General features: G+C 40.9%; 1 protein-coding gene across 1 annotated transcript in view; it reads left to right on the top strand.

The window, feature by feature from the left end:
- Positions 1-25,845, top strand: part of rbpjb (recombination signal binding protein for immunoglobulin kappa J region b) — a 55,262-nt gene that overhangs the window by 17,319 nt on the left and 12,098 nt on the right. The window contains exon 2 of the mRNA XM_074624131.1: positions 16,524-16,562. Within this exon, the coding sequence (XP_074480232.1) occupies positions 16,524-16,562 (39 nt within the window). The remainder of the gene's footprint in view (positions 1-16,523; positions 16,563-25,845) is intronic.

Here is a 25,845-nt window from a genome sequence, read left to right as displayed (position 1 = left end):
AGAAGAGACAGAGCGCGGTGTTGCTGTGAATGAGAGAACGAAAAGTTATTTTCTGGTTGCTTCATGGCAGTCACGTTCTAAAGCACAAATAAATAACCATCAAACACTCAACAGATGATTTACTCCAGAGACAGACATTCTTAGTTTCATTTTCCTCTGCTGCATTTCAATCATTACATCCAATGTGCATCAAATACTATGCAGCAGTAAATGTGAGACAAAACCTATTGTTTAACTTTATTTTTTTTCAATGCATTTTATTTTAGATGAAACAGGTGGACACACTGAACTGCAGGCAGCAGAGTGTGTTCACCGCTGCGGCCACCAGCAGCACTCGTCCCATGTCATGTTGCTTTTTCATACGTCACCGGACTAATTTGCTGAATCTTTGAAGGTCTTTAGATCGCTATGGAAACGCATACAAGCTTTTAGTTTCTTGAAAACTAGTCCCGGGACTAAAATGACCAGGAACTTCGTGGTGGAAACCCGGCTTTAGTCATGTCGCCACAATGATGCAGTGAGCCTTTAATTCCCTTTCATGTGGACAGTATTTAGCCTACCCGTACATTAAGAACGCTCCCATTACTGTCATATCCAAGGAGGGCTTCCTTTATTTTTTTCATACTATATAAATCTTTAATCATCACAGAAATTCAACCTCCACATTGGTCTTTAACTGATCATCCTCTACTTCTTTGCATCCTCTCCCGTCCTTGAGGATAGCTGTGGATGCTACATAGCTAGTGTGCTAACAGGCAAAGATTGTGAGAGTATTGGTAGTGACTCTGCCCTCACCGCTCCTAGCTGGCTACTGCGATTGTTGGCACGCACAGCGGCACATGCCGGGCAGCTGTGCCAAGCACAGAGCGAGCCTCCAGCTCGAGCCACGTCTCTCCGTTGTCTCGGTCGCTGTCTAGGAGACTTTCTGTCCTCTCCTCTTCCCCCTATTTACGTCTTTTCTCATTGTCCCTCCTGCCTCCACCCGCTCTTTGCAACACTTGTCCAGGGTTGACTTAGGATACGAGTTCGGTGGCCAAACTTGTCGCTGCGACATATTTTTCCTCAGTGATTAAATATGTGCTTGAGAGATGCGTGCGTAATACCCTTGCTGCAGGCCACACACACAGCATGGCACGGCCCGGCTGAGGAAGTGAGTGTGTGTGTGTTAAAGGAAAAGGCTGATGTTTATGCTCGGTGAGTGTGTTATAAGTGTGTAACAGTGCCGGGGCTGTGACATCAGTATGCAGGTATTTTTCAATAGGCAGCCAGTGGGTTCGAATTTCCGAATTTCTCTCACTTAGTCCCTTACGCACCAACACATTCGCTTGCTTGGTGAGACATGTTGTTATTTCCACCCATTTTTCTCTGTCCGGTCTTGAAAGGTTTGAAAACACGTCCCCCCCCACACACACACACATACAGGTAGCTGCAACAAGGAGCTCAGTGTCTCAATCTCAGCCCGTTCTTGTCTTTCAAATAGTGCTGATTTTTGGCAGGGCTTCACCAAATAATGCTTGCAGGCATGAATTGGTGCTCCTTTATAAGTCTTTTATAAGCTCAATAACAGGTTTGCCTGGCAGCTCCAGACCATATTTTTCCTCTACTTATTGTGTCTGGCAAATATCAATAAGCTCGTTGACAGGCGTCAGTTTATGTAGGCCGTACAATAGGTGGTTGTCAGCTTCCTCCTTCTCTCACACGTCAACATGAACGCCTCCCGCACCTGACTGCATGAATGCACCACTTGCTAGACCGCCATAGGGTCTTTGTTTCTGAAAACTAATCCATTCAGCTGCAAGTCATGCTTCTTTTTTTGCTTTGGTTTAGCTGTATTATCTCGGTGTCACAACCAGTAATAATGCAGTTGTAGACAAATTGGTCAAAAGTGTTAAAAGGAGAGTGAATGAATCTGCCTTAAGTCGTGTTTCCATTCAATTGTCAAGCAAATTTTAGGCAAACTTTTGGAGCGAATAACCTCAGCTACAGCGTAGTTTGGTCAGAAGTTGTCGCTATAGGCTACGCAAGGCTGTAATCCGCCAGTAAACGGAGTAGAAGAAGAAGTGGAGGTTGCAATCCTGAAACAAAACAAGTCGGCTTGGCCATCTAAATAATTACATCTCTGATTTCTTTAGTCGATTAGTCCTTTTTTATGCATTTTTTCATGCTGAATGACTTATTTCTAAGAAACTTGTGAGCACATCTCTGGTAAACCCAAAATTTAAAGTGATTCTTTGTGGAGAAACTCAGTCAAACTCAATCACCTAATCAATAAGTTGACAAAATCTTTAGCTCCTGCATGGAATTGCTGTATTATCTCTGTGTTACAGCCACTAATAATACAGCTGTAGACAACCGTTCAAAGGAGAGTGAGTGAATTTGCCACTCAAATTAAGTTTTCTTTTATAACTCGGTTTATAAGCGCCTTGTTTTCAGCCGTAGTTGGAGCAGAGTTCATATATTTGGTGTCACTGCGACGGCCCGTGGCTGTGGAGGCCGATGGAAAGCTGCTGCGAGTGAGCGCGGTGTTGATAATGAGGTGTACAGCCACTCGGAGGAGTTGTGATATCTGCTATCAGCCCTCAGGCAGGGAAACCAGACACCTTTTTATAGGCCTAATCCCTCTTCCCATCCCTCCTCTTCCCCCCCCACACACACTGCTGTTTCTGTGCACTCACTGTCCTGGAGCTGTGTGTGTCTGTGTGTGTGTGTAAAATATGTGTGTGTTAAATCCATATACACACAGTCAGATATATGGTCTCATGTTCACACAGGGCCTGTGTCAGAGCGCAGTTGACCCACCCTGGTGTGACAGATGTGTGAAAAATGGTTTAATTAGGTGCAGATTGACGCTTACACTCCCCAAACCTAGCACATTTTATATCAGGATGTTATGTTATTGTTATAAAAGTACATTTTAACCCCAAAAAATTGCATATCTGTAAAAAAAAGACCATCTTTATCTGACTTTCTTGTAATCAGAAGAACCCATTTATATTGAACTAAAAGTGTTTTAACACCAAAATAATGTGCTTCCTATTGACAGAGTAAGCAGATGGAGCCTTGTGCGTCTGCTTAGATCTCCTGTACCCATTGAAAAATTCATTAAAAGTAAAAAAATGGTTCAGTAGGTCACTGTTTGGTGCCGCATCTGCCTTATTTTGAGCCCCAAATATACTCAGTTCTTATTTTCTGTGAGTCCCATAAAGTGGTTCAATACTAACATACGCTCTGTTTAAGGGCAGACCTGTCTTTGTACGGTAATCTTAATCTGTTTCAGGCCACATCCACATGCACACACGCTGCCTGCCAGTTGACCTCAGAGGTCACACCCTCACCCCTTGACCTTGAGCATATGAATGATGGCGTCTGCCGTCTGTTGGTTGTGTTTTGGGCCCCTGGGAGGCTCTAGGTCTACAAAAGAGAGATGTGTGTGCGTATGTGTGTGTGTTTGTCCATCTGAAATGCAGACAAAACATGGAAGTGCTAATTTTTGTGCGAAAATGAGGGAAAATAGTCTGTTTATCTGTTTATTTCAGTAGATTTCGATGAGCACTTTTAGTTTTACTCTACATGAAAATGTCACGTTTTTGATTCATGTAAACTCAGTGCGATGCATAGATTGTCATCGCGCTCTCACTAGCGTTTCCTTTAACCTTTCTCACATATTTTTGTAATCTAATATGGAGAGCAGCATGTACTGCTGCTGCTGAGGCACAACAGTATTTCACAAACAGGTTTACGGTACTATATGTGTTCATTAGAAGTCAGACATTCTTGAGCAACAGAAAAAAAGCCATGTCACTGCACATCAGCTTAGATAAGAGTACTCAGAAGTGTCAATGTCATCTGTGGTGCTGAATAGGTGGTGTTAATGTAGTGAACTTTAGGTAAGAACATGCAACAAGATATCTAGATATTCACCAACTGATGGAAGAACTTCTGTGCCTTTTTTGTCGACATGCAGTTTCTGTGGTTAAGTTATCAGCGGTGTTACAGGGCCTCAATTCCCGCAAAGGGACACATTGTTTCCTGTGTAATGCCTCCCAGTTCCCATGAAGGCTAGGGTTTTGTGGTGTAGTTTCTATGTGGAGATAAGTTGAGAGATTTATGCTCCTCCTATCAGGATGTTGCACCACCAATGCACACTGGCTCTATAGCTTTGTCAGATATACAGTAATATGTGACATTCACCTCCTCAAAAATATAAAAACATGTTTTGCTTCTGGTGCTTGTAGTGTTTGTTGGTTGTGAACATGAAGGAGGTTGAAGAAAGGCACAGAAATCTTATTTTTTGTTTGTTTGGCAGGACACATTTGAATGTTGTGATGTAGCAAAGCTATTGTCAAAGCTTCTCTTCACCACAGTTATCACTCTCCATCAGTGTTTAGGTCTTTTCACACCAAGTCTGTATTTTTTTTGTCCGAAATTGTCATGCTTAAAAATAAGTACGACCTCACGTTGTGTCATTCGCGTTTACACACCGACTCTGATACTTTCGTCCATCATTAAAGTTTTCAGAACAGGTTTGCGTTTTTTCGCATCCGTCAAAAGGCAAAAGAGGGTTGTTTGACCACTCAGAGCCACCGTACACGCAAACATCATCACCTAAAATGGCATGATAATCATTCACTTCATATTATAATATATTTGCTTCATCTCCCAGCACAAAGCATGTTACAATAAAGAAATACAGAGATGCAGAATTTAAAGATGGATTGTGGCAGGTGATTGCAGAACAGCTTGGAATCAGGGATGCCTCTTGTATATATAGTATAGCCCTGCATGGCTCGATAATGTACAGCATCTTCATCTCGTCTAGAACTATAGCTCAGCTACTAGGGACGCATATTTTAAGCAGTTTCTTAACTTGATAGTCGGCCATATCAATGATCAAACAAAATATTGGTAATAGAACTTAACTGACCTGAAGATATAGACTATATATAAGAAGTGGACGTAGTCACTATGACGTCACCCATTGGTTTGTGGCCTGCCGTTTCGAAGCATTGAGTTTGGCATTTTGGCCGTCGCCATATTGTTTTTTTGCAACCAGAAGTGACACGAGAGGGTGGAGCTAAGTACAACCGAACGCAGTACAAGACATTTTTAGGCGACTTACAATGTTATAATTAACTTTCATGAACTGAAAACACACTGTGAAAGGGTTAAAGTTGTAAGACGACAACACAGACAACTCCCAGTCCGGACAACGCCGTGGTAGCGACCTGTCAATCACAAGGTAGCCACGCCCTAAAGCATACCCAGCTTTATAGTTTTTGACTTTAAATGTGACCATAATTTACTAAATGAACATCATGCTTTATTGAAACTAACGATTGAGACCATAAACTCATGTTTACAATGTTTACTGAGGTAATAAATCAAGTGAGAAGTAGGCTCATTTTCTCATAGACTTCTATACAATCAGACTTCTTTATGCAACCAGAGGAGTCGCCCCCTGCTGGCTGTTAGAAAGAATGCAAGTTTAAGGCACTTCCACATTGGCTTCACTTTACAGACCCGGAGGTTGCCGCCTGCCTGCAGAATATTGCTTCTCAAAGCTGATATTGGCTGATAACATCTGATAATATCTGGCCATATTGTTGCATCCCTAGCATACGAGCTTCACCACGGCATGGAAAAGTTTGGGAGGCACTGAAAACTTAACTTTGCTCCCGTTTGATTTATTAGAGATCTATCAAAAACACACGCCTGAGCAACAGAGCAAAAACTGTATGTGTGTTTTTGCACTTTTTGCCCGTGTTTTTTCAGAAGTCTGGCTCACAGCGCTGAGGACATGTCAGGGTGTGTATTTCGGTCTCTTCTGAGCCTTCGGGTGTTGATGTGTGTTTTTTCCCCGGCACTGTTTGGACTGTCAGTCACAGCTGTCAAACACATCCCCGTATGAACGGCAGGCTGGGTTCACACACTCTCAATCAACCCCCCGTCGCGTGTGCATGTGTTGACGTGTGTTAGCGTGCGTTTGTGTGTTAGCATGGGGAGGTGGGTGGTCGATGCTCTATTCATAGCAACTGCCATCCTTCTCTGTCACCAATACCTCATATGTCATACTACCTGTCAAAGAACGATGAGAGAGCCCCCCGAGTTTTCCCTCCATGTGCCATGCTCAAGGTTAATTTTATTTTTTCATTACCAACGTATCTGTGTGTTGCAGACGTACTTGCATTGTTAACTGCAAGAGAAAAAGTGACGTAACAATGAATGCTACGACTTAGAGCTACATTTAGTGTTAATTCGTTTTTCTTGTGTGGCAACGCCGGGGCTAAACATAAACCGTATTTCAATTTCAGGACTCACCCAGTTAAACTTTCATTCATTTAAGCTTATTAACTTATTAGTTTTGAACCGGAACTTTCAGTAATTGGATAAAAGTAGCTTGTGGAAAATAAGATGTGCCAAATTTAGTAGGCTACAGCTGTTATTTCAATGTGTCAGATACATATTTAATCACAAACCTTCTGCTGCCTTGTATATATATTTTTTTTACTATGTATGCTGAGCATCTTTTGCACAAAAACTTATTCCTATGAATTTAGTTCTGCCCTCTCATTTTCAGGTTGTAGTTTAAGTGTGTACTGGGCAGCTGTGTCTTTTATAAATGTCAGAATTGGATCGGGACATCCCTAATGTTTGAGTTCAGTCATTTCTCTGCAGGTGCATGCCAGATAATAGATTTAATGAGCAGTTAACATGTGTAGATTAGTTGTATTTTGGGCTGTAAAATGTCAGAAAATGGTGAAAAATGTCAATCAGTGTTTCCCAAAGCCCAGTATGACGTCCTCAAATGTCTCGTTTTGTCCACAACTCAAAGATATTCAGTTTACTGTCATAGAGGAGTAAAGAAACCAGAAAATATTCACATTTAAGAAGCTGGAGTCAGAGAATTTTAACTTTTTTTTTTTTAAATAATCAATTATCAATATCGACAACTAATCGATTTATCAGTTAATCGTTGCAGCTCTAAACATGTGCCAAGTTACCGGTACATAGTTACGGTGTTGTTACCTCTTATGTATGCGCTGCAATATAACAAACTAAGATACGATTTTGTTGTCATTTTAAACATGGATGTGATTGAAACAAGCTGCTGTCCGCTAATCTGAACATTTACTTTTGTTTTTATGTTTTTGAAATTTCTTGTAGTGCTGACAGGGAAACAGGGTTGTTGTGCAGGTCAACAAAGTTTGGTACAAGATTGACTTAAGTTATAAAGTTGCATGCAGATTTATATCTACAAAAGTTTTGTTTTAAAAACTTTATGGACGCAGTAATTACAGATGTCATATTGCTGGCCACAATTAATGTGTGTAAGCACTGGCCAAAGTCTTCAGATCGAATAAAGATACAAGGCCTCAAAAAATGTGGCTTTGAAAAGGAGAATGTTTATTAATCCTGATAAACTAAAGAAGAAAAACCTCTTCCCCCCTTTTCACTGCCAGAACTCCCTTCTGATTTCTAGATGACTGGATATCTGCATCTTACTGTCAGCTCTGGTCCAGATTTGACAAATAATTCTTTCTTCTTCGAAGAAATGCTCGCAATGACTTGAGTGTTTGCGGTTGCCTGTGTGTTCTGTGAAAGAGGCCTGAGGGGAGGTTTGGTTTGGAGTTTCGCTCTGCATCTAAGAGTTGTATCTGCTGTTGGTTAGAGGTGTTGGATTTTTAATAAGCTACCACACAAATACAGTCTGTCACCCGCTGGCTGCTCTTGTGTTCAGCCTTTGAGAAATTAAAGTGCCAGTCTGGTGTCGGTCTCTGCATATTTGTGGGCATCTGTGCATTTACTCTAAAGCAGCCAGAATGATAAAAAATTAATTTTGGTCATTAAGTAGGCTAAAGAAACAATTGATATTGGCAATTTTGGGGGAAAAAACTATTGTTTGGTAGAATCGTTTTGGGAATTACATTATATTTTTGGACATTTATCAGTCTGACAGACCATACCTGTATGTATGCAACATATCCTCATACAACAGTTTGTATGATAACTTACGAAAAGGTATTCCTCATTTTTCTTGCGTTTTCTTACAAATGTCAAGCAACATGTGTCAATTTCCGCTCGTTACAAGCATGCAGTCTTTTCAAAATAAACTTCTGTCTTCACAGGAAAACAACTTGGTTAGCATTGGGAAACAAATCTACCTAGGTTTAGGAAAAGATTGACTTGGTTAGATTTAGCCGACAAAACTACTTAGTTAGGTTTAGGAAAATATTGTGGTTTGGGTTAAAATAACTCCGGTAGTGGCGCAACTTAAGTACGGAAGTTATGTGACAAAGAAATCAACGTTGACTTCTGTTTTCACACGTGTACGAACATCGATCGTCCCGTGGGAGTCCGGTGTTTTTTGACCCGCCCATCCACCCTGACCTCCTCCCTAGGTATCGCTACGAATGGTGTATGAGAACAGCCTGATGTGTGAAGTAAATCTCCTGAATAACAATTCAACATTTTAATGCCCTCATACTTCCAATAACATTACAAGCATTTTATTGTTTCCCTCAGAATATTGTTGTTGGCTGGATGGAAGAGCTTTCATCATTTTTCTCATGGCTCTCAGATTACAGTTAAATTCAAAACAGCACGGAGAACAATTTGGTCGGTGAACGTAATCCATCACTGTAAAAGAGAAGCTGACAATCTTGGTTTGCAAAGTTGCATCAGAATGGAAAACATCAGGTTGTAAACTTTTACACGATGAAGGATGTTCCCGTCACTGTCTCAGATTAATGTGTGCATGCGGGCAAACAAATTCGAGGTGACATGAGGGTCAGTGAGTGTGTTACTTCCATATTCTACTTCTCTGATTTCACTGTGTCTAAAACTTTCAACCAACAGCTAACACTCTCTGTGGTTCTGTTAGGACTCTCATTCTGTCAGTCACGAGCCAGTCAACCTTCTGCCAGGCATAGAAAGAAATGCTTATTTCACAGTCAAAATCTCTACCGGAACTCTTTAATTCAATTCAATTTATTTTTATATAGCGTCAAATCATAACAGAAGTGATATCGTTTTCGTTACATATAGTCTGTTAGTCTTTGTTTTTAGGAGAACAACAGAAAATATAATAGCATAATGATGTCAGGGTTCAACATTGTTTTTGACCAGGCAAGTGGGTCAGAAATCTACTTGCCCAAAATCAATTTTAACTTGCCCCTATACAAATAGTTTTATTTATTAATGGTTGTCAAATAACAAAGAACAATGTGGATTTTCATGTTTAATCTTTATTTAAGTGAGCAAGGCAAGCGGGCACTCCTTATTGTTGAGCCCTCATGTAAAACATGTAATTGTTGGACTCTACACACATCTGTAGAAAGCATTAAGTTGTAGTGTTACACATTTAATGACCTCTGTATAGGGGATAAAAAATAGGAAAACGTCTTTGCAGCTTTGGAGAAAATCTACCATCTGTAATATTGTTGTCCAGTTGTTACCGGTGTTACCAATTTCACCAGACATTTTACAAGAAGAGATATTCGTCGATGACACTGTATAATATCTGTATAGCGCTTTAAATCTGAAATATTGCCAAATAGGCGCTCTGCTTTTCGCTTTGACACCAGACCCTCCGCCATCCTCTTTGTCGGACATGTAATTGGTGTAATTGGGGTATGGCCGAACAGCGTGCAACACCGCGTAACTTCGTGTAACACCAGTAACACCAACTACCGCAGCAAGCCTGATTCAAATACGGTTTTGTTCGACCAACAGTCCAAAACCTAAAGATATTCAGTTAACTGTCATGTATGACAAATGTAAGCATCAAATTGTCATATTTGAGAAGCTGGAACCAGCAAATGTCAGCTTAAAAAATTACTAAAAGGATTAATCGATTATCAAAATATTTGCGGCAGTTTGTCGATTTGATTAAATGATAAGTCGAGTAAATGTTGAATCCTTTGTTATACTGTTCCCAATGAATTTTTCTGACTGGTGTTGTTATGCCGCTGCCTGAAGCTTTACCCTTCTTTGGTCAGTTTGCACTTTTAAAGACATCCCCATAATGCAAATGTTTGGATTAATAGACTTAAGCACAACACAACAGCCTCTATGAGCTCTCCTCTGTAAGCCAACAGTGAGCTCACTCTCACTTCCCAGTGAAAGCCCAGAGTCCGGATATCCTCTCCCACTGCGGCTTCACATCTACCGTAAATGGAACAAACCGTCTGTCCCGTCTCATACCAGTTCACCGGCCTTGGCACACTGACTTACCCATTAGTCACCATGCCAGGGTAAGCTACCAGCGAGTTGGCTTAGCAGCTTAATGGGCCTATCAGGTTCCTAATAGGATATCGCTAAAGTGAAAAGACCTCATTACAGGGTTCATAAACAGAAGGGATAAGAGAAGTACGGGAAATGAGTTTAATAGTTTACAAGTTTCTAAAGGCAGAGGTTAAGATTAGTGCAGAAGAAGGTGGTTGTTTGTGCTTTTTCTTTAACTAAAATGATTTATACTATGGTGTTTATTAATGCAACTATGGGGCATCTATGTTGAATGTGCATATAGATATTTACTAGTAACGATGAAAAAAAAAGAAGGATCCTTGTTGACAAATATTCATTTTGATGCATGTGAATGTTCAAATTTGACTGGAAAGATGAGGGAGGAAGATAGAGGAAGTGGCAGTCTGCGTGCAAGCGATGCTTGTTGGTAGTTATGTTAAATGGACATAATGAACTTTTGACATGATTGCTTCCCCATATTCTTTTTTTCGGATGAATTATTGGCAGAAATGATGCCTGTTCATCACTTTCACTACATTTACTTCTGAAATACATTTGAAAAAAGTGCCGCAACCCGCAGATCGGTCGGGTTTGGGTGACCTTATTAGATCATATTGCGTGATCGCGCTGGTCAAAGAGTGACAAAGCAGCATTTCGAGTAAGTTATTAATAACTTACAGAAACGGCCCAATATCCTTATGTCAGTCTGTCTTTCTGAGTTCGAGTGGTTGATAAACGCACATTTTTGTGGGTCTGGCGGTGCGTATTGGCTCTCATAACGGGTCGGGTGGGGTTTTAAGAGGTTAATTAAAAATCGATAATGTTTTTGAGAATACAGGATACAGTATCGCAACACATAATATCGTGATACTCATGTGTATCGATATAGTCTTACACCCTTACATTGTACATCCTATCCTGTTGCTTGATTTCTTACCACTGATATTTGGCTGCAGTGTTTCTCACCTTCATTGTATCCAGTGGAATCAGTGATAGTAAGCAGGAGGTGCGGAGGAGGAGGAGGAAGGAAGGGACAGTAGTGACAACTGATGGAGAGAAAATTTGACTTCTTACGGAGCTTCCTTTTCCTCCGTTGACCTCCGGCCTGCGTTGAGAGTGTCTGTGTGTGTTAGGGGCCAAAAAAGTCCGTTTTTCACAGTTGCCTGCATTTGGTGCTGCAGCGCACGTCATAGGGCATCATTTGTAAAGGAAAAACGATGAGACATATTTTATGTGTGAGCCCTTATTTAGTAACTACTTGTGTTGCACTTTTGCAGGGATGGAGACTTCATTGCTTCACAAAATGGGATTAAAATGAGGACAGTAAGGCAAAATAATAGAACAAAAATAGGCCATAAGAGTAAATGGTGTTGGAAAACATTAAAAAAGAAACCTTGAGCGGGTGAATTAATGTGGGGGCTGGACCACAGGGATATAAGTATGTGTTGGTAATCTGGTGTGTGAATTTATTTTATTCATTTATATTTCTTTTATTAGTAGTAGTAGTATTATTAGTATTATTTTTTTTATTATTTATTTTCTATTTATTATTTTTCTATTTAATTATTATTAATAGTAGTAGTATTTTTATTATTAATTTCTTTTAATCTTAATTTCCTTTTATTATTTTTCTATTTTATTATTATTTTTTTCTCCCTTGTTTTTGAATTCTTTGTTTTTAATTTACAGTTAATATGTTATTATGTTTACATATTATTTTATTTGTTATGGTTTAGGTTGTATTTCATTTTCTTAAGGAAACAATAAAACATGATTCAAAACAAAAAAGGGTTTTGTAAAGGAATACCAAAATGTAAAAAAATGTGAATCCTGGACTCGTGGTTGAGAGTGTCTTGTTTTTAGGCTTTGGTTCATTTTGGTAAGCTTTGGAGCTACTTACATAGAGTCAAAGTTCTGTACTTGAACTTTCTTGAACTTTGCCATCATGCATGCCATTTCAGAGAGCCTACCTGAAAGAACTGCAGATGCAACAGTCAGCGCGCCATGCTTTTGCCTTTGCAACTCTACCTTTTGCGGTTTCCTGTTTGGTCCTCTTCTTGTTGGTGTTTGTGTCTCGAGCGAATGTGTTAAAGTGAGCTCGTGGAGAAGTGTTTTTTCACAGAACTTGCAACGCTTCTGACCGCCTTCATCTCTTTTTTTACACATCACTTCTTCACAGTAAAACCAGTCTGTCCGCAAAATAAAGCTCTTGAAGCTGTTCAAGATTAGGGATGTGAATCTTGGTGCATGCACACTGTAAATACACGTAAAAGCATCGCAAATGATTGTGTCTTAATGGTTTTTGCTTTGATTTTTCTTTATGAACAGTCATGCAGCCATGACTGTTATGTGTTTGTTACGTGCGGCCGTAGCTTCACCTCCTTTTTCTCCTCTAAATCCTCGCACCTCATCCCTGCGTAGATCCCGCTCTTCCTCTCTCCACATCCACTTCTCCTCGCCTCGCCTTTAATCTCACCCCACACTTTCTCCGCAGTATCCTTTCCTCCATCGCTCCCTGTTTGCAGTGGAGGTTTAGGAGGAGGGGGAGGAGGAGAGGAGGGAGAAGAGAGCCGTCTGGAATCCATTAGCCAGTTGAGGCATCAGTGTTTCACTGTGGGAACCTTATTGATTGCCCTCCTTTCTAATTATTCCACCTCCACTCCCTCCTTCTGGCTCTTGCACCAATCACGCTTTGGGTTTCTCTCGCTTCCTCCTGCCCTTTATCCCTTCTTTGCCTTTTTTCCCGTTGCTATTTTCATCCCTCTATTTGTGCTTCTTTTTGGTTCAAATTCACACGGAGCCTGCGTGCCAGAACCCCTAACCGACCCAGCCGTGTGACACGCTATCTGTGTGTTTATTGATGTTCCCCTAAGATGTATTGACATACTTATCAGCAGCATGCAACGTTACCACATCCTACACAGGGAGAAAATCTGACTCACTCACATTATGTGTCCGTCTTGTAGGCACACATATACACACACACACACACACACACCTCTGTACAGTCACCTCCACGTGCTGCATACATGTAGCTGACAGTCCACCTGATTGGAAATCTAACAAGGTTTGAGGGTCAACGTTGAGTCTGTTTTCTCTTCCAAAAGATTGAAAAACGTTAACTCTGAACAGTGGTGCAGTGCCGTAACAATTAAGGCACTGAAAAGATTTGCATATAGCCTGTAATTTGAAAGAAAACAAGAACATTTTGCAATGTTGTTTTCATTTTACTATGTGCACTGAAGGAACATTACAGTGGTGCTCAAGAATGTGTCATCTATCACATATCTGCAGTGATATGCACTCCTATAGTTTGTTATTGCTGCAGCAAGAGGCTGACTGAACGCTGTGGGGAACATTTCACCCCAGTATGTTTTGAACAAGCTCTGGTAATACACACTTAGATGATGCAAATGAGCGTGTTTGATAAGGGTGGATTTAGTGCTGCAACGATTACTATATTTATCGATCGACAGAAAATTAATCAGCAACTTTTTTGATAAACGAATAATCATTTTTGTCATTTTTTTTTTTAAAGGGGACATATCATGCTCATTTCCAGGTTCATATTTGTATTTTCTGGTTTTTACTAGAACTTGTTTACGTGCTTTAATGTTCAAAAAACACATAATTTGTCTCATACTGTGTGTCTGAATATACCTGTATTCACCCTCTGTCTGAAACGCTCCGTTTTAGCGTCTGTCTCTTTAAGACCTCCTCCCGAAAAAGCCCAGTCTGCTCTGATTGGCTTGAGAGAAAAAATATGGTGCACCTTTGCAAAGGTAGTTCTCAAGCTGTGGGCGATATATTCTAATGAGCCTGCATGTGACAGAGGAAGGGGAGCCAAATCTGAATGGCTTGTGGAATCACGTGTTTTCTGATCTAGGCAGGATTTGATGCTTTTCTTTGCCATTCATGATAGTTTTCTGAAGATTTTGGACAAGACATTTAAAGATGTCACCTTGGTCTCTGGGAAATTACAAGGCATTTTTCACTTTAATTGATTGATAGCACCATATTTTTTAGTTCCTGGCCTTGATGAAGATGATGTCAAACCAAACGAACAGTAAAATAGCAGAGTAAAATATGCAGAAGTAGGCAGCTTTTTTTATTTGAGAAAGTTAACAACAATAATTTGCAGGCATGCTAAGTTGTGTTCTGAAGCACGGGTCTTAGAAATGAAACAGACTACGGACTGAGGAGTTTTCTTCACCTGATCATAGTTGCCACCCCTGATGTTTGATTCAGCTACTGTATTTCCAGAAGCAAACAATATGGGATGGTCATAGAGCTCTGGCTTCTCATTCGTGCTTACTATGGATAATGCTGGCTGCAGGCTGTAACTTGGCTATTGTGTCAATAACTTACGCACTGCCGAAGCTTTAGCGTTGGAAAAAAAATCAGATTTAATCTATTAATTTAGATATTTTCCAAAGTAAAAGTCCCTAGAAGTGTATGATTCAACTTTTCCCCATGGTTTAATGTTATAAAAGTTCATAAAAATCGCAATAAATCGTCATATCGAATCGCGATACTTGCAGAATCGCAATACATATTGAATCGGCACCCAAGTATCGTGATAGTAACGAATTGGGAGATAGGTGAGTCGTCCCAGCCCTACTGTGTTGCGTGTAACATATTGTACACGTCACTGATTTACCAACAAACGAAAAGAGTTGACCAGAAAACAGTCATCCTAAGCTGTGACATGTTGCAAGTCAATGGCCTTCTTTCTCTACATGTGGTTGGAAGTGGTTTCCTTGTTACATGCAATCTATGACTAGTAGTTTTCAGGTATGACTCAATCACCTTTCAAGTAAAAGTCAGCCTGCTGGAAGCCGGTTACTCAGTAAAGTCGACTGTCCACTTTAAGGACAGAATCCTTATGAGTGAAGGTATATGATGCTGTCATAATAGAGGAAATGAATGATTTAATTGGCGGTAATGTCATGAAGATGCAAAACCTAAGTGCACAGAAGTGAGGGGAGAAGACTCAGAAAGTGAAATGAGCTGTTGTGCATGTGTCATCCTCACAGTTTTGGATTTACATGCCATAGATCACCTTGTGTTTATCTTTAGATTTTAAAGAGTGTCGGGGGCCTCGTTGCAGCGCTGCACCCCGTGGCACGGCAAACACTTTGACTGTCAGACAGGTTGATTTAAATACTTAGCGGAGTGTCATGTGGGGTAGCTGACTGTACACCACGGACCGGCAGCATAGTTCATTTAGAAAACAGCTGAATCGTTTCCAAAACGTCTCTTTGGGCACTTCTTTAAGTTCCCATCTACTAAGATTTACCAAAAGTTTAATTCATTTCTGTCACCTGTTTTGTTTTTGGTAGTAGATGAAGTTTTTCGTCATGTTCAGTTGAACAGCTCGGCGCCGGTGCCCTCTGCTTTTAATAATAGTTTTCAAACATTTTCATTTGGCATATTTTAGCACACATCACTGTGAATTTGCATATAAATTTAAATCACCCTCCTTGTTAAAGAGACTTTTTTTTTTTTACCACCCACTGCCCATTTATAAAGCACCATGACGTTCCTCATATCTAGAATACAGAAGTGTTTACCCCGTTATATCCCAGCGGTATCCACTTTTCAAAATGCTGCACGTTGCCTCAGAAGTGAAATCTGCCCTCGGCTAATTACGCACCATTGAACTGGAAGCGGCGTCAGAAAATTATCAAGTCAGATGTATTTTTACAATTCAGATCAGCACACATGAAGCCTAAAAGCTGTTGCTGGTGTTATGTTTGTTACTTTTTTTATTAGTGTTCTGCATTTAATAGATTTAGTACCATATGGTCAAACAATGAGGTCCAAATCTGTGACTTATTAGACATTTAAAGCCACCTAGATAATAAAGATAAGTATGTGTAATCACTGTAATCTCAAGCCGTCCACACCTTTATTGGTGGGCTTCATGTGGTGTTGGCCTTAAAGGAATTGTAGGTTATTCTGCTCTTGCACTTGAAACAAGATGAGCCTTTTTGTGTTGATGCACAACTTGTTTTAACGTGCCGTCGACAGGAATTAGTTTGAATAAAGTTCAGTGTCTAAGCGCCTGCTTTAACCTGCCTGCCGACGGCAGACACGTCCTGTCACTTACCTTTTATTTGAGCACAGTGCCACTACACGCTGTCAAGGCCACAGTGACAAGCTTGTGTGTGTAGGTGTATACGTGGACGCATTGTGTAATGCAGTGTTTACTCGTGTGTGTTTGTGGTTGATAAACCAGCCCACTCATGTTTTCTTCTCACTTTGTGTCTTTGCAGGAAGTTCGGGGAGCGCCCTCAGCCACTGCGCCTAACAAGGTGAGCGTGTGTATACATGTGTGTGTGTGCATATTCTTCACACATTTTGTTGTCATAGTGGTATTTGTGTGTCTACCTGTTTGTGTGAATACGGTAATTCAAGAACAAAACGTCTCCCCACTCTGAAGTAGATGCAGTTCGGCTTTTGAGAAATCCTTCAAAGGCAGTTGAATTTTGAAGCATTTTTTACCCCGTATTTTTTTTTTGGTTTGTTTTGGGATTTTTTCTGCGTTTCTTAAGTGTTTTTTAGTATGTGGTGATGTATACGTATATTGTCTTATGTGATGAGATGTTGTTGTTGTTATTGCTACTGCGGGACAAATAAAGTTCATGAGCTCGAACTTGAACTTGAATGTTAGAGAGATAAAAACTACAAACTCCTATATGCTTAAGAACAAAAAAGTTCACCACCTATGTGTTATTATGGAGTCATAGAAGTGCCATACAAAATAATGAACCTGTAAAAGAATAAAGAAATATAAAATGTATATATAAAAGAATGATTTTCATTTATTTCTTCATTTATTTCTGTATATATTTTTAAAACTATATATATATTCATATTTGTTCATTTATCTCCTTATATATTTAACAGAGTCTCTACAAATATTTATTTATTTGCATATAAATTGCTCTGTTTTAATAAGATTTAAAATAGAGTATATGTTTGCAGGAATTGACTACTCAGCCTGGGCAGGAAGGCCCTCCCAAAGCCACTTGATTGACCGCTTGGCCCTTCAAGGAATAGAAAAAGTAATAGGGAAAAGAATAAGGAGAAATAAATAAATAAAAAATAATTAAATCATAACATTTTTTAGAAAATAATACAATAAATAAATAAATATATTTAAAATATATATAAATAAAGATACAGAAATAAATAAACAAATGAATGTGAAAATAAATAAAAATGCTCATACTTGTTTTTGTAATAGTTGAAATAATAATAAAAAAAATTGTCATCTACATGTTTTTATTCTTTTATATATTTCTCTTTGTATTTCCACATTTATTCTTTTTTATGGCACTCCCATGACTCCATATGTTATGTGAAGACATTCATGTTGACATGGTAATCGCTGTAATTGCCAACAGAATTTGAGAAGGGATCCTGATGTTTATAATGTGTGCAAGGTGTTTTAAAAAAGTTATAATCAGAGTAGCGCGGAACTTTGGTATGAAACGTTTTGTCATGATCATTATTTACACAATCGATCATGGGGCATTAGATTGGATTCATGCAGCACATCAAAATATAAAATCAATGAAATGCATAAGTCACTGCTGCTCATCTTTGAGGCGCTGATGAGCTCATTTCTGATGGTGATAAAGTTCGAGCTGCATCTGTAATGACCGCAGAATAAATATAGTGCCGATTGGCTGCATGCTGTTGCCACAATAACAACAGCATGTTAATTTACCAAAGCAACACTACATAGACAGTTTTACTGTGTGATTCTGGCCTGATCGTCCATTCTCCCACCTTTAGACAGCTGTTATTGGTTGACCCCTGCTGTATTACATCATTTGTCTTCTGTTATTGATTGATTATTAGATAGATCTCTGTAGTTTTTCACTCTCTGAGACATGCTACATTAAAAAGAACCCCGTGTTTTGCAGTTGGAAAACAAGCCAGAAAAGCAGTAATTCATCTTTTTTCCGTTTAAACCCGCACTCTGCATGCACTGTACTGCATACGGCATAGCTTCTACTAGCAGCGCTGCAAGTATTTGATTATTCTGTTCCTCTTTATGTTTGTTCCAAGTCATTTGGAGCAACATTTGGGTGAACACACAGCGTTTGATGGATGTTGTGGCTTGCTTCTGGACGTTTGTGTGTGTGTGTGTGTGTGTGCACTTGTTTGCTCGTTGGTGTTTCTCTTTGTTACTGGGAACAAGCGCTTGTGTGCATGTGCTCGTCTTTTGCGCGTGTCGCTCGGCGGGGAAAATGAGGGGTTGCGTACTGCCTGGAACAGCCGAGCATGGTTTTGGGAAAAAAGGGGCCCCAGCAGCACCTTTTGATGTGTCCCCCTTCTTCATTCATGTGCTGCCAGTCCGCTGGCTTCCACCGGCCCCTCCGTTTGTCTGATGGTTTCGATGGCCAGAAAATATGACGGACACAAAACACTCTTTACCCAGCAGCTGAATGGCTGAAAACTTCTTTAGTGTGTGTGTGTGTGTGTGTGTGTGCCTCATGGTGTCGTGTCTTTTTTGTATCTGGCTCAGTGTCCTCGTGTCTGCATGTTCACTCACACCCACTTCGTCCCCCTTCTCGCGGCAACAACAGCCCCACGGTTTTCCGTCAGGCAGCAGCGCAGACAGCTAAAATAGTGCGCCGTCCTGCAGGGGCTTTTTAGGGCAGCTCAAGCTCCGGGTCCTGCAGGGCCGCCCTGTCAGAAAGGCTACTCGACTGGAAATACAATACATGACACACACACACACACACACACACACACACACACCGCAAATGAGCACACACAGACGTGCACGCACATAGATGCACAAATCTACACACAAACAGACACAACACATGAGCATACAGGCTGGATAAGCTGCCTCCTCTCTGTGAGGGGAGCCGCCCCTTCAAGGGCTTATTCTCCCAAACAACAGGGGAAGGGCCGGCTCTGCAGAATCCATCGCCTCAGATGGAAACGCTCAATAGAAACCGCTTTTAGTGATCCGCCTTCTTTGTCAAAAAACGGCATAAAATTCAGACTAAAATAAAACCCTGATGACCATTTGTCCCAGTTTGGTTTGGAGTTGCACACTTATGTTCTGTAATAATGTCCTTTTGCATTTTTTCCCCCCTCTTATTTAGCGATAATGATTGACTTGTGAATTCCCCGTCTCACTGTCACAAAAATCAGCTTAGGTCCCGATCACACAGAGCACGCTTTGCAGATGGAAAATGCACCACACTCTATTTATTTTGTGTTGTTGCTATAGCAACCACTAAATGAGTGCTAACGTTGCCTTAGCACAAAACATGACCTGTACGCAACCCAAATAGTTAATAGAACAGTTTAAATGATCGCCTTTGCACTCGAACACACCGCAAAGACCACAGCGGACCACAGCTAACTACCACGTACATTCTCACTCATTCTTCAGTCTGTATTCGTCATTCAAAAAGAGAAACTGGAACACAGAGGACGGCAGATATACAAGCCGTTGTTATGATACGTACATGAAACGAAGCAGCGTTTTCCGACTATTTTCACTCCACTCTCACTCACCAGTTAGCTTCATTCCAGATGGCCATGTCACCTTGAAAATATCTGTGTATTAGAATGATCAGATGAGATGAAGATGAAAAATAAGAAGAGCCTTCTGTGTTTTTCCTCTTGACTTTACTCATTGGCCTGCTTGCGTCACTTCTGTTTCTCTTCTCGTGCACTGATTCGTTTAAGCTGAACAGCCAATCACAGTGATCACACAATTCAACCTGCTGAATCGGCCGAAAAAACTCCCAATACGGGCAGACTAGAGCCAACGGTGCGGGACACAACCAAAAAAACTAGGCCGACGGACACTCACCGTCGACCCCAAACTGTCCGACGACCGACCGTCTGCTTGGTGTGTCAGGGCCCTTACCCAAAATCTCAAGTACCGCAAGAATTTGGCTCCTGCTGTTTTCTGTTCAGATCATGGTCACAACGGTTGGTAATCATAAAGCTCCAGGTAAAAAAAGTCACCACAGTGAGAAAAAACGCTAAAGACGTCAGGCACTTTTCAGCTCTGAGTTGATTTTTTTTCAACTCAAGCGTTCACAGGGCGCTCCTGTAAAAACACGAGGCACACATAGCAGATATACATGAGACGCTTAACAACGCAAAAAGCAGCGCACAAAATGCTTCACTCTCATTAAAAAAATCTGCCCCAGGCTGCGAAAACAGTTTTTTTTCCTCTCATTGACGCTGTGGGCTTTTAGACCACATGCACTTTCATCACTGCGACTTTTATTTTCCTACTGTTTTTTTAAGGTCGTTAAATATCCGAGCTGACATCCAGTACAAGTTGTTGCAAGATCCTGTCGTTTCAGGCAACTTCCTATCAGCTATTTTAGAGGCTCACAAGGGCCTTCTGGAGGTCAGACATCACACATTGAGCACTGAGCAGACACTTGTCTGTAGGTCACGATGCTCCCAGATTCACAAATGGGAGATTTAAAAGGAGGGTGATCAGTCTGATTATGTCTTAACCCGAGGCCTGACTCCACTACGGATGTGTGTAATCTACCTTTTGTGATTCACAAGGGCGCACGCTAATTGCAGTCTGATCATCTTAATTGAGCTATTCCACAATGCACGTGTGTATTAGTATGCCCCTCCACTGTGTGTGTGTGTGTGTGTGTGTGTGTGTGTGTGTGTGTGTGTGTTCACAGGGGGTCTGGTGACAGGGCCGCTATGCTGTAGACGCTGTGGCAGATGTACAGGACAGATGCCTGTCTGCTCTGCTGCATCTGTAGCCTGGCTTAACCTCCCACACACGGCCGACCCCCGTAGTGCCTGCTGTTGAATATGTGTCTCTTCTGGTAAATCTGTCTGGCACATTTCTATCTCACTTAACATGCATTTCCTTTTTATCTCTCTCAGTTGTGTTTCTATCTGTCACTTTATCTTTCTTCTTCACTCCATATCACCTCTTCTACTTGGTGTCTTGTTTGCTCCTGTTCTGTGTTTGGTTCATCTCCTCTTCACTTTTATTACCTGCATGTTGCATATATGGCCTAAATAGCTGTGCATGTGTCTTGTTAGTTGACTGTCAAAGGCAGGTAAACAGCCACCGCTTACCTTACAAATCTGCTTGGATGAAGTGGCTGCAGTTGAGACTGAAATGCCCTTTACTCTAACTTCCTGTCTCTGATTAAATCTGATGAAATAGAGCATTGGTTTTTCAGTTTGCACCCTTTTTTCCCTTTTAGTTATATTTGTATTTGAGTGTTTTTGGTTTGTCCTGTTCTTTATCTTTATATGCTTGTTGATATTCCTTTCATGCGTAGTGTCGTTATTTTGCGTGTCTGTCTGCACGCTACTCGTGCATAGGAAGTTCAGCTGTGCACTGGTCACCGTCTCTCACTTCTCCTTCTCCGTCTCCGGCTCTCAGAAAGGGACCTAATCTCTATCTCGCTCTCTCAAGCCACAGTCCGTTTACCTGGTCCGAATCAGAGTGAAATTGATATTGTTTGTTTTTTCTCTTTAGTCTGGTTCCGTTTCACAGAGCACAAATTAAAGCATCAAAATAATAATAATAATAATAATCATTGCTGGAACCTTTTTGTGTTTCCATTCTCCATTGTGTTACTCTCCTTCATTACTTTTTACTAGCTGGTCACTTCTCAAGCAAAGCTATTAACGGTGCGTAAAATATGTGGTACATCATGTCCCTGGCACAAGTTTACAAGACCATCTAAGCTTATTAGTGAATGAGCAATTCTGTCTAGATCAGTGATTCCCAAAGACTGGGTGAGGACCCACAGGTTGGTTTTCCATTGTCTGTTAAGATTTATATCTGCAGTATGTACACCTTTGAGCCTCATGAGAGAGCCTGAATGTTCGTAGTGTTCTGATAATGTAGCCTACTGATAACATTGAATCTAATATGAAAAAAAAGCGTACATTGTGTTTGTTTTACTGAAAAAACAAGAGCCTGTTAACTCCGCCTAAATGCATTTATGAATTCTCATTTTAGTATTTAACATGTGTATGTTTTCATTAATGTGCATTGAAACAAAGTTGTGATTTATCAAACGTTTATCTCTTCAAAATGGATGGTTTACTTATTCAAGATAATATAAGGTGATGCAGGAAATGGCAGTAAAAATGGTCAGGAACGTTCATTTCCGCACAAATTTGCTCTTCTCATGATTTATAGATACGGTGAATTGGACCTCGGGTGGTTTGTCATTTTTAAAAAGTGCGTCCCCAGGAAAAAAAAGTTTGGAAAACACTGGTCTAGCGGTGAAATGGCTATACGTCTACATATTTCTTTTAATATTTTCAACTATTAAGCTGTGAAGCGCCTCAGTCAGACTACATTGTATGTGTTTTATATTTTCGGTGTGTCATCATTAATTCCTATTTAAGTGATTGTTTTCCCCCTCTTTTGCATGTGCTTTTAATCTCTTGAAGTCTTGATTTCCCCACCTCTAAAAGTCAAACTCTTCCATCTGTATGACATTGTCATATTGTGTCTCTTTCTTTATTCAAAAAAAGTCAAAGCCATGATTTTTATGGCTGCAACATGTCATCAGATGGAAATATTTTTAGTGCATCATTTTATACACATTTTGACATATTTGGTATCTTCTGTAAACCTTGGCTTCCCCACTAGAACTGAATCTAAAACCGTGTGGGTTTCAACAATGCTTGGCTACACAACACAAGTTTGTAAAGATGGACCCACCGCTGGGTTTATGTTATTCATTTGATCCCAGGATATTCTGTTTCAGTAGAGTGTTGCCACATGCGGGGCATCTTTTGTTATCTTTTCAGAGGTTATTTGGGGGTAGCTGTGAAGTGGATAGCAAAGCTTAAGATGGCATTGCACATGACAATACACAAAGAACCGCTGAAAGTGAAAGCTTAATCTTATGGTGAAGCATTTCTGTGTTGACTGGGGAATGGTCTCTCCCCAACTTAGCCACAGTGGTCTGGAACGGTTTGGTGTGCAGTGAAACAGTGTTAACCACAAGTCAGGGCTGTCGCACGAAACCTACCCTACACTAGTGTGAGATTCTGGTGTCAGAAGATAACTATGAGGCAATGTATTTACTCACCGCCTTGATCCGGATATAAGATGACATTTATATACCATAGAGGTATATGGCTGATTTAGGTTTTTGTGGGGGGATGGGTTAAAGGAACAGTGTGTAACATTCAGGGGGATCTATTGGTAGTAATGGAATATAATCTTAATAAGTATGTTTACATTAGTGCATAATTGTTATGTTTTCGTTACCTTAGAATGAGCTGTTTATATCTACGTATGGAGCGGGTCTTCTTCGCGGAGCCGTTCGCCATGTTTCTACAGTAGCCCAGAACGGACAAACCAAACGCCGGCTCTGGATAGGGCCATTTCGCGTGATTACGTTTTTGCGCTGGCACCGTTTTTCTTACACGCTTGGTACACGGTAGAATTTCCAGTTGGTTGCAATCTGCAACCTCACCACTAGATGCCACTACACTGCACCTTTAACAAGGTAATAATTGGAGCTTGCAAGGTGTCGTTTGGATAGTTGTTTTCACAACGCATACCAGCAGGGCAGTTTAGTTATCTGTACACTTGGGAGTAAATGGGAAAGTTGATTTTGTTTTTCATTATTGATTAATCTATCGCTTATTGTCTGGATTCATTGATCTATTGTTGTGGTGTATAAAATCTCAAAACTGAAAAAATGTGGTTCCGTTCCCTTTAACTTAAGGCCTTTACACACCTGGGGCGTGACAATTAAATTACATGAAAATCCAAAATACTCACCTGCGAAAATTATATCTCTAGGGCTTATATCTTGAAAGGGTAAAAACGGAAGGAGTGGAACTGGTCTGCGCTGCCTTTGTCAAAGTTGAAAGGAGTAATAAAGTTTGCTGTCCTGTTTTAACCTGTGGAGCCTACGAGTTGTTGTTTCATAAATCTAGGCGCAACTCTACCCGTTCCGCACAATGTGATTGGTTGACGCCTTTAATTATGGTGCGAAAGCTCAGAAAATCTACCTTGTTTCAGAAAAAAACATTTGCGTTCTGTGTGAAAGTATTCATGACGAATCAACAGTTCGAAAAAATATATTGACGTGCAAATTGATTGCACGAAAAACACACCCTCAGTGTGTAACAGTCTCTAAGGTGCTGTTTTTATACTGCTTGTTTTGTTCGACCAACTGTCTTAAAACCCAAATATATTCAATTTACCGTCCCATAAGTCAAAGATAAGCATCAAATCCTCATAATTTGGAATCTGGAACTAGACCAAATTCGGCATAACGGCATCAAGGTGCCCAAGTGGTTAAGCTTCATACCATGCAACCACAAAGTGTGTGTTGATTTATCTGTGATGTCACCCTTCCTGCAGGTCACAGGCACCATCAGAGGTGTCCAGTGACACGTGCCCTGCAGGCCTGACATCAGCAGGTTTTGGACTGTGTGTTCTCCGTATAATCAATCATAGCTGTGAGCTGCCTCCCCGGGGTTTCAACGTGTCTGTATCTGACACTGGTGAGTGTATCGTTCACTTCAGCCCCCCCCCCGAAGGAAGGTTATGTCATTTTAATGTAAACGGAAGAGAAAGCGAAGCGCATCCTTGCAAATAAGTTTCAATCAAAACTTTTGAAAGGCTCCAAGTTGTGTGTGTGTGTGTGTGTGTGTGCGTGCACCTTTCCTCATGGCTTGATTTAGGAAAAGAATAATTTCCTCCATGTGGTGCGTAAATGGTATCAGACTGCATCGGATCAGTCTCAAGTGTTTGGAATTCTAGGATTGTAACCTCCATCATTTTCAGTTGCTGCCGACGACCAGTAATTTAGAAAACACTGAATAAACAACGGAACATAATTCCGTGTTGCTGCGAGACTCAAAATTGCAGCTTTTTACCCTTCACCAAAAAAAATAATTGTCTCATCGCACAGCGAGGCGAGAAATAAAACGTTTCCCAGTCCATTATGAAATGGATAAACCAAAATCCCTCTCGGCCTCCCTCCTCCTCCTCCTCCTCCTCCTCCTCCTCCTCCTCCTCCTCCTCCTCCTCCTCCTCCTCCTCCTCCTCCTCCTATTCTGTACCCCCCTCCCACACACACACTGTGAGGGGCCCCTTGCTTTTCATAACAAAGGCCCTGTCTAACCCGAGCGTGCGGCCCAGTATTGCGTGGCAGAGTGGAAAGCTGTCTGAGTGGGAAGCCCAGCGTGTCAGGTGTCACTGACATCTGTGCATGTGCGCCGATCGGGTCGCGGTGTTTTGATGTCCAGCGCGTCTTAATTGTGCGTCTAAGTCTGATCTCTGACCTCTTTGCTTTTCAGGCCAGCGTAAGCTCTCCTGGTCCCTCAAATATTCAAATAATTGAGTGTAAAGGAGTTGTCGATGGGTTGACAGAAGTAATTGGAGTGTGGGCCTTTGCAAAAAATGTTTGACACGAGATGAGGAATCTTTGCTGGTGAGCTCAGCTCCGTTGTTTTTGTTTTTGCGGCTCTGGTGTTTTCTTTTTCCTTCCTCTCTCGTTACCTCCCTCCCCACAACTCTTCCCCCCTCTCCCCCTCTCTTCTCCCCCCGTGCTCCTCACTGTCCCTCCGAGCCGG

Source organism: Sebastes fasciatus, chromosome 22 (assembly GCF_043250625.1).
Source record: "Sebastes fasciatus isolate fSebFas1 chromosome 22, fSebFas1.pri, whole genome shotgun sequence".
Taxonomy (NCBI): Eukaryota; Metazoa; Chordata; class Actinopteri; order Perciformes; family Sebastidae; genus Sebastes; species Sebastes fasciatus.
The sequence above is the reverse complement of the archived record's forward strand: the minus strand, read 5'-3'. Positions and strand labels throughout refer to the sequence as shown.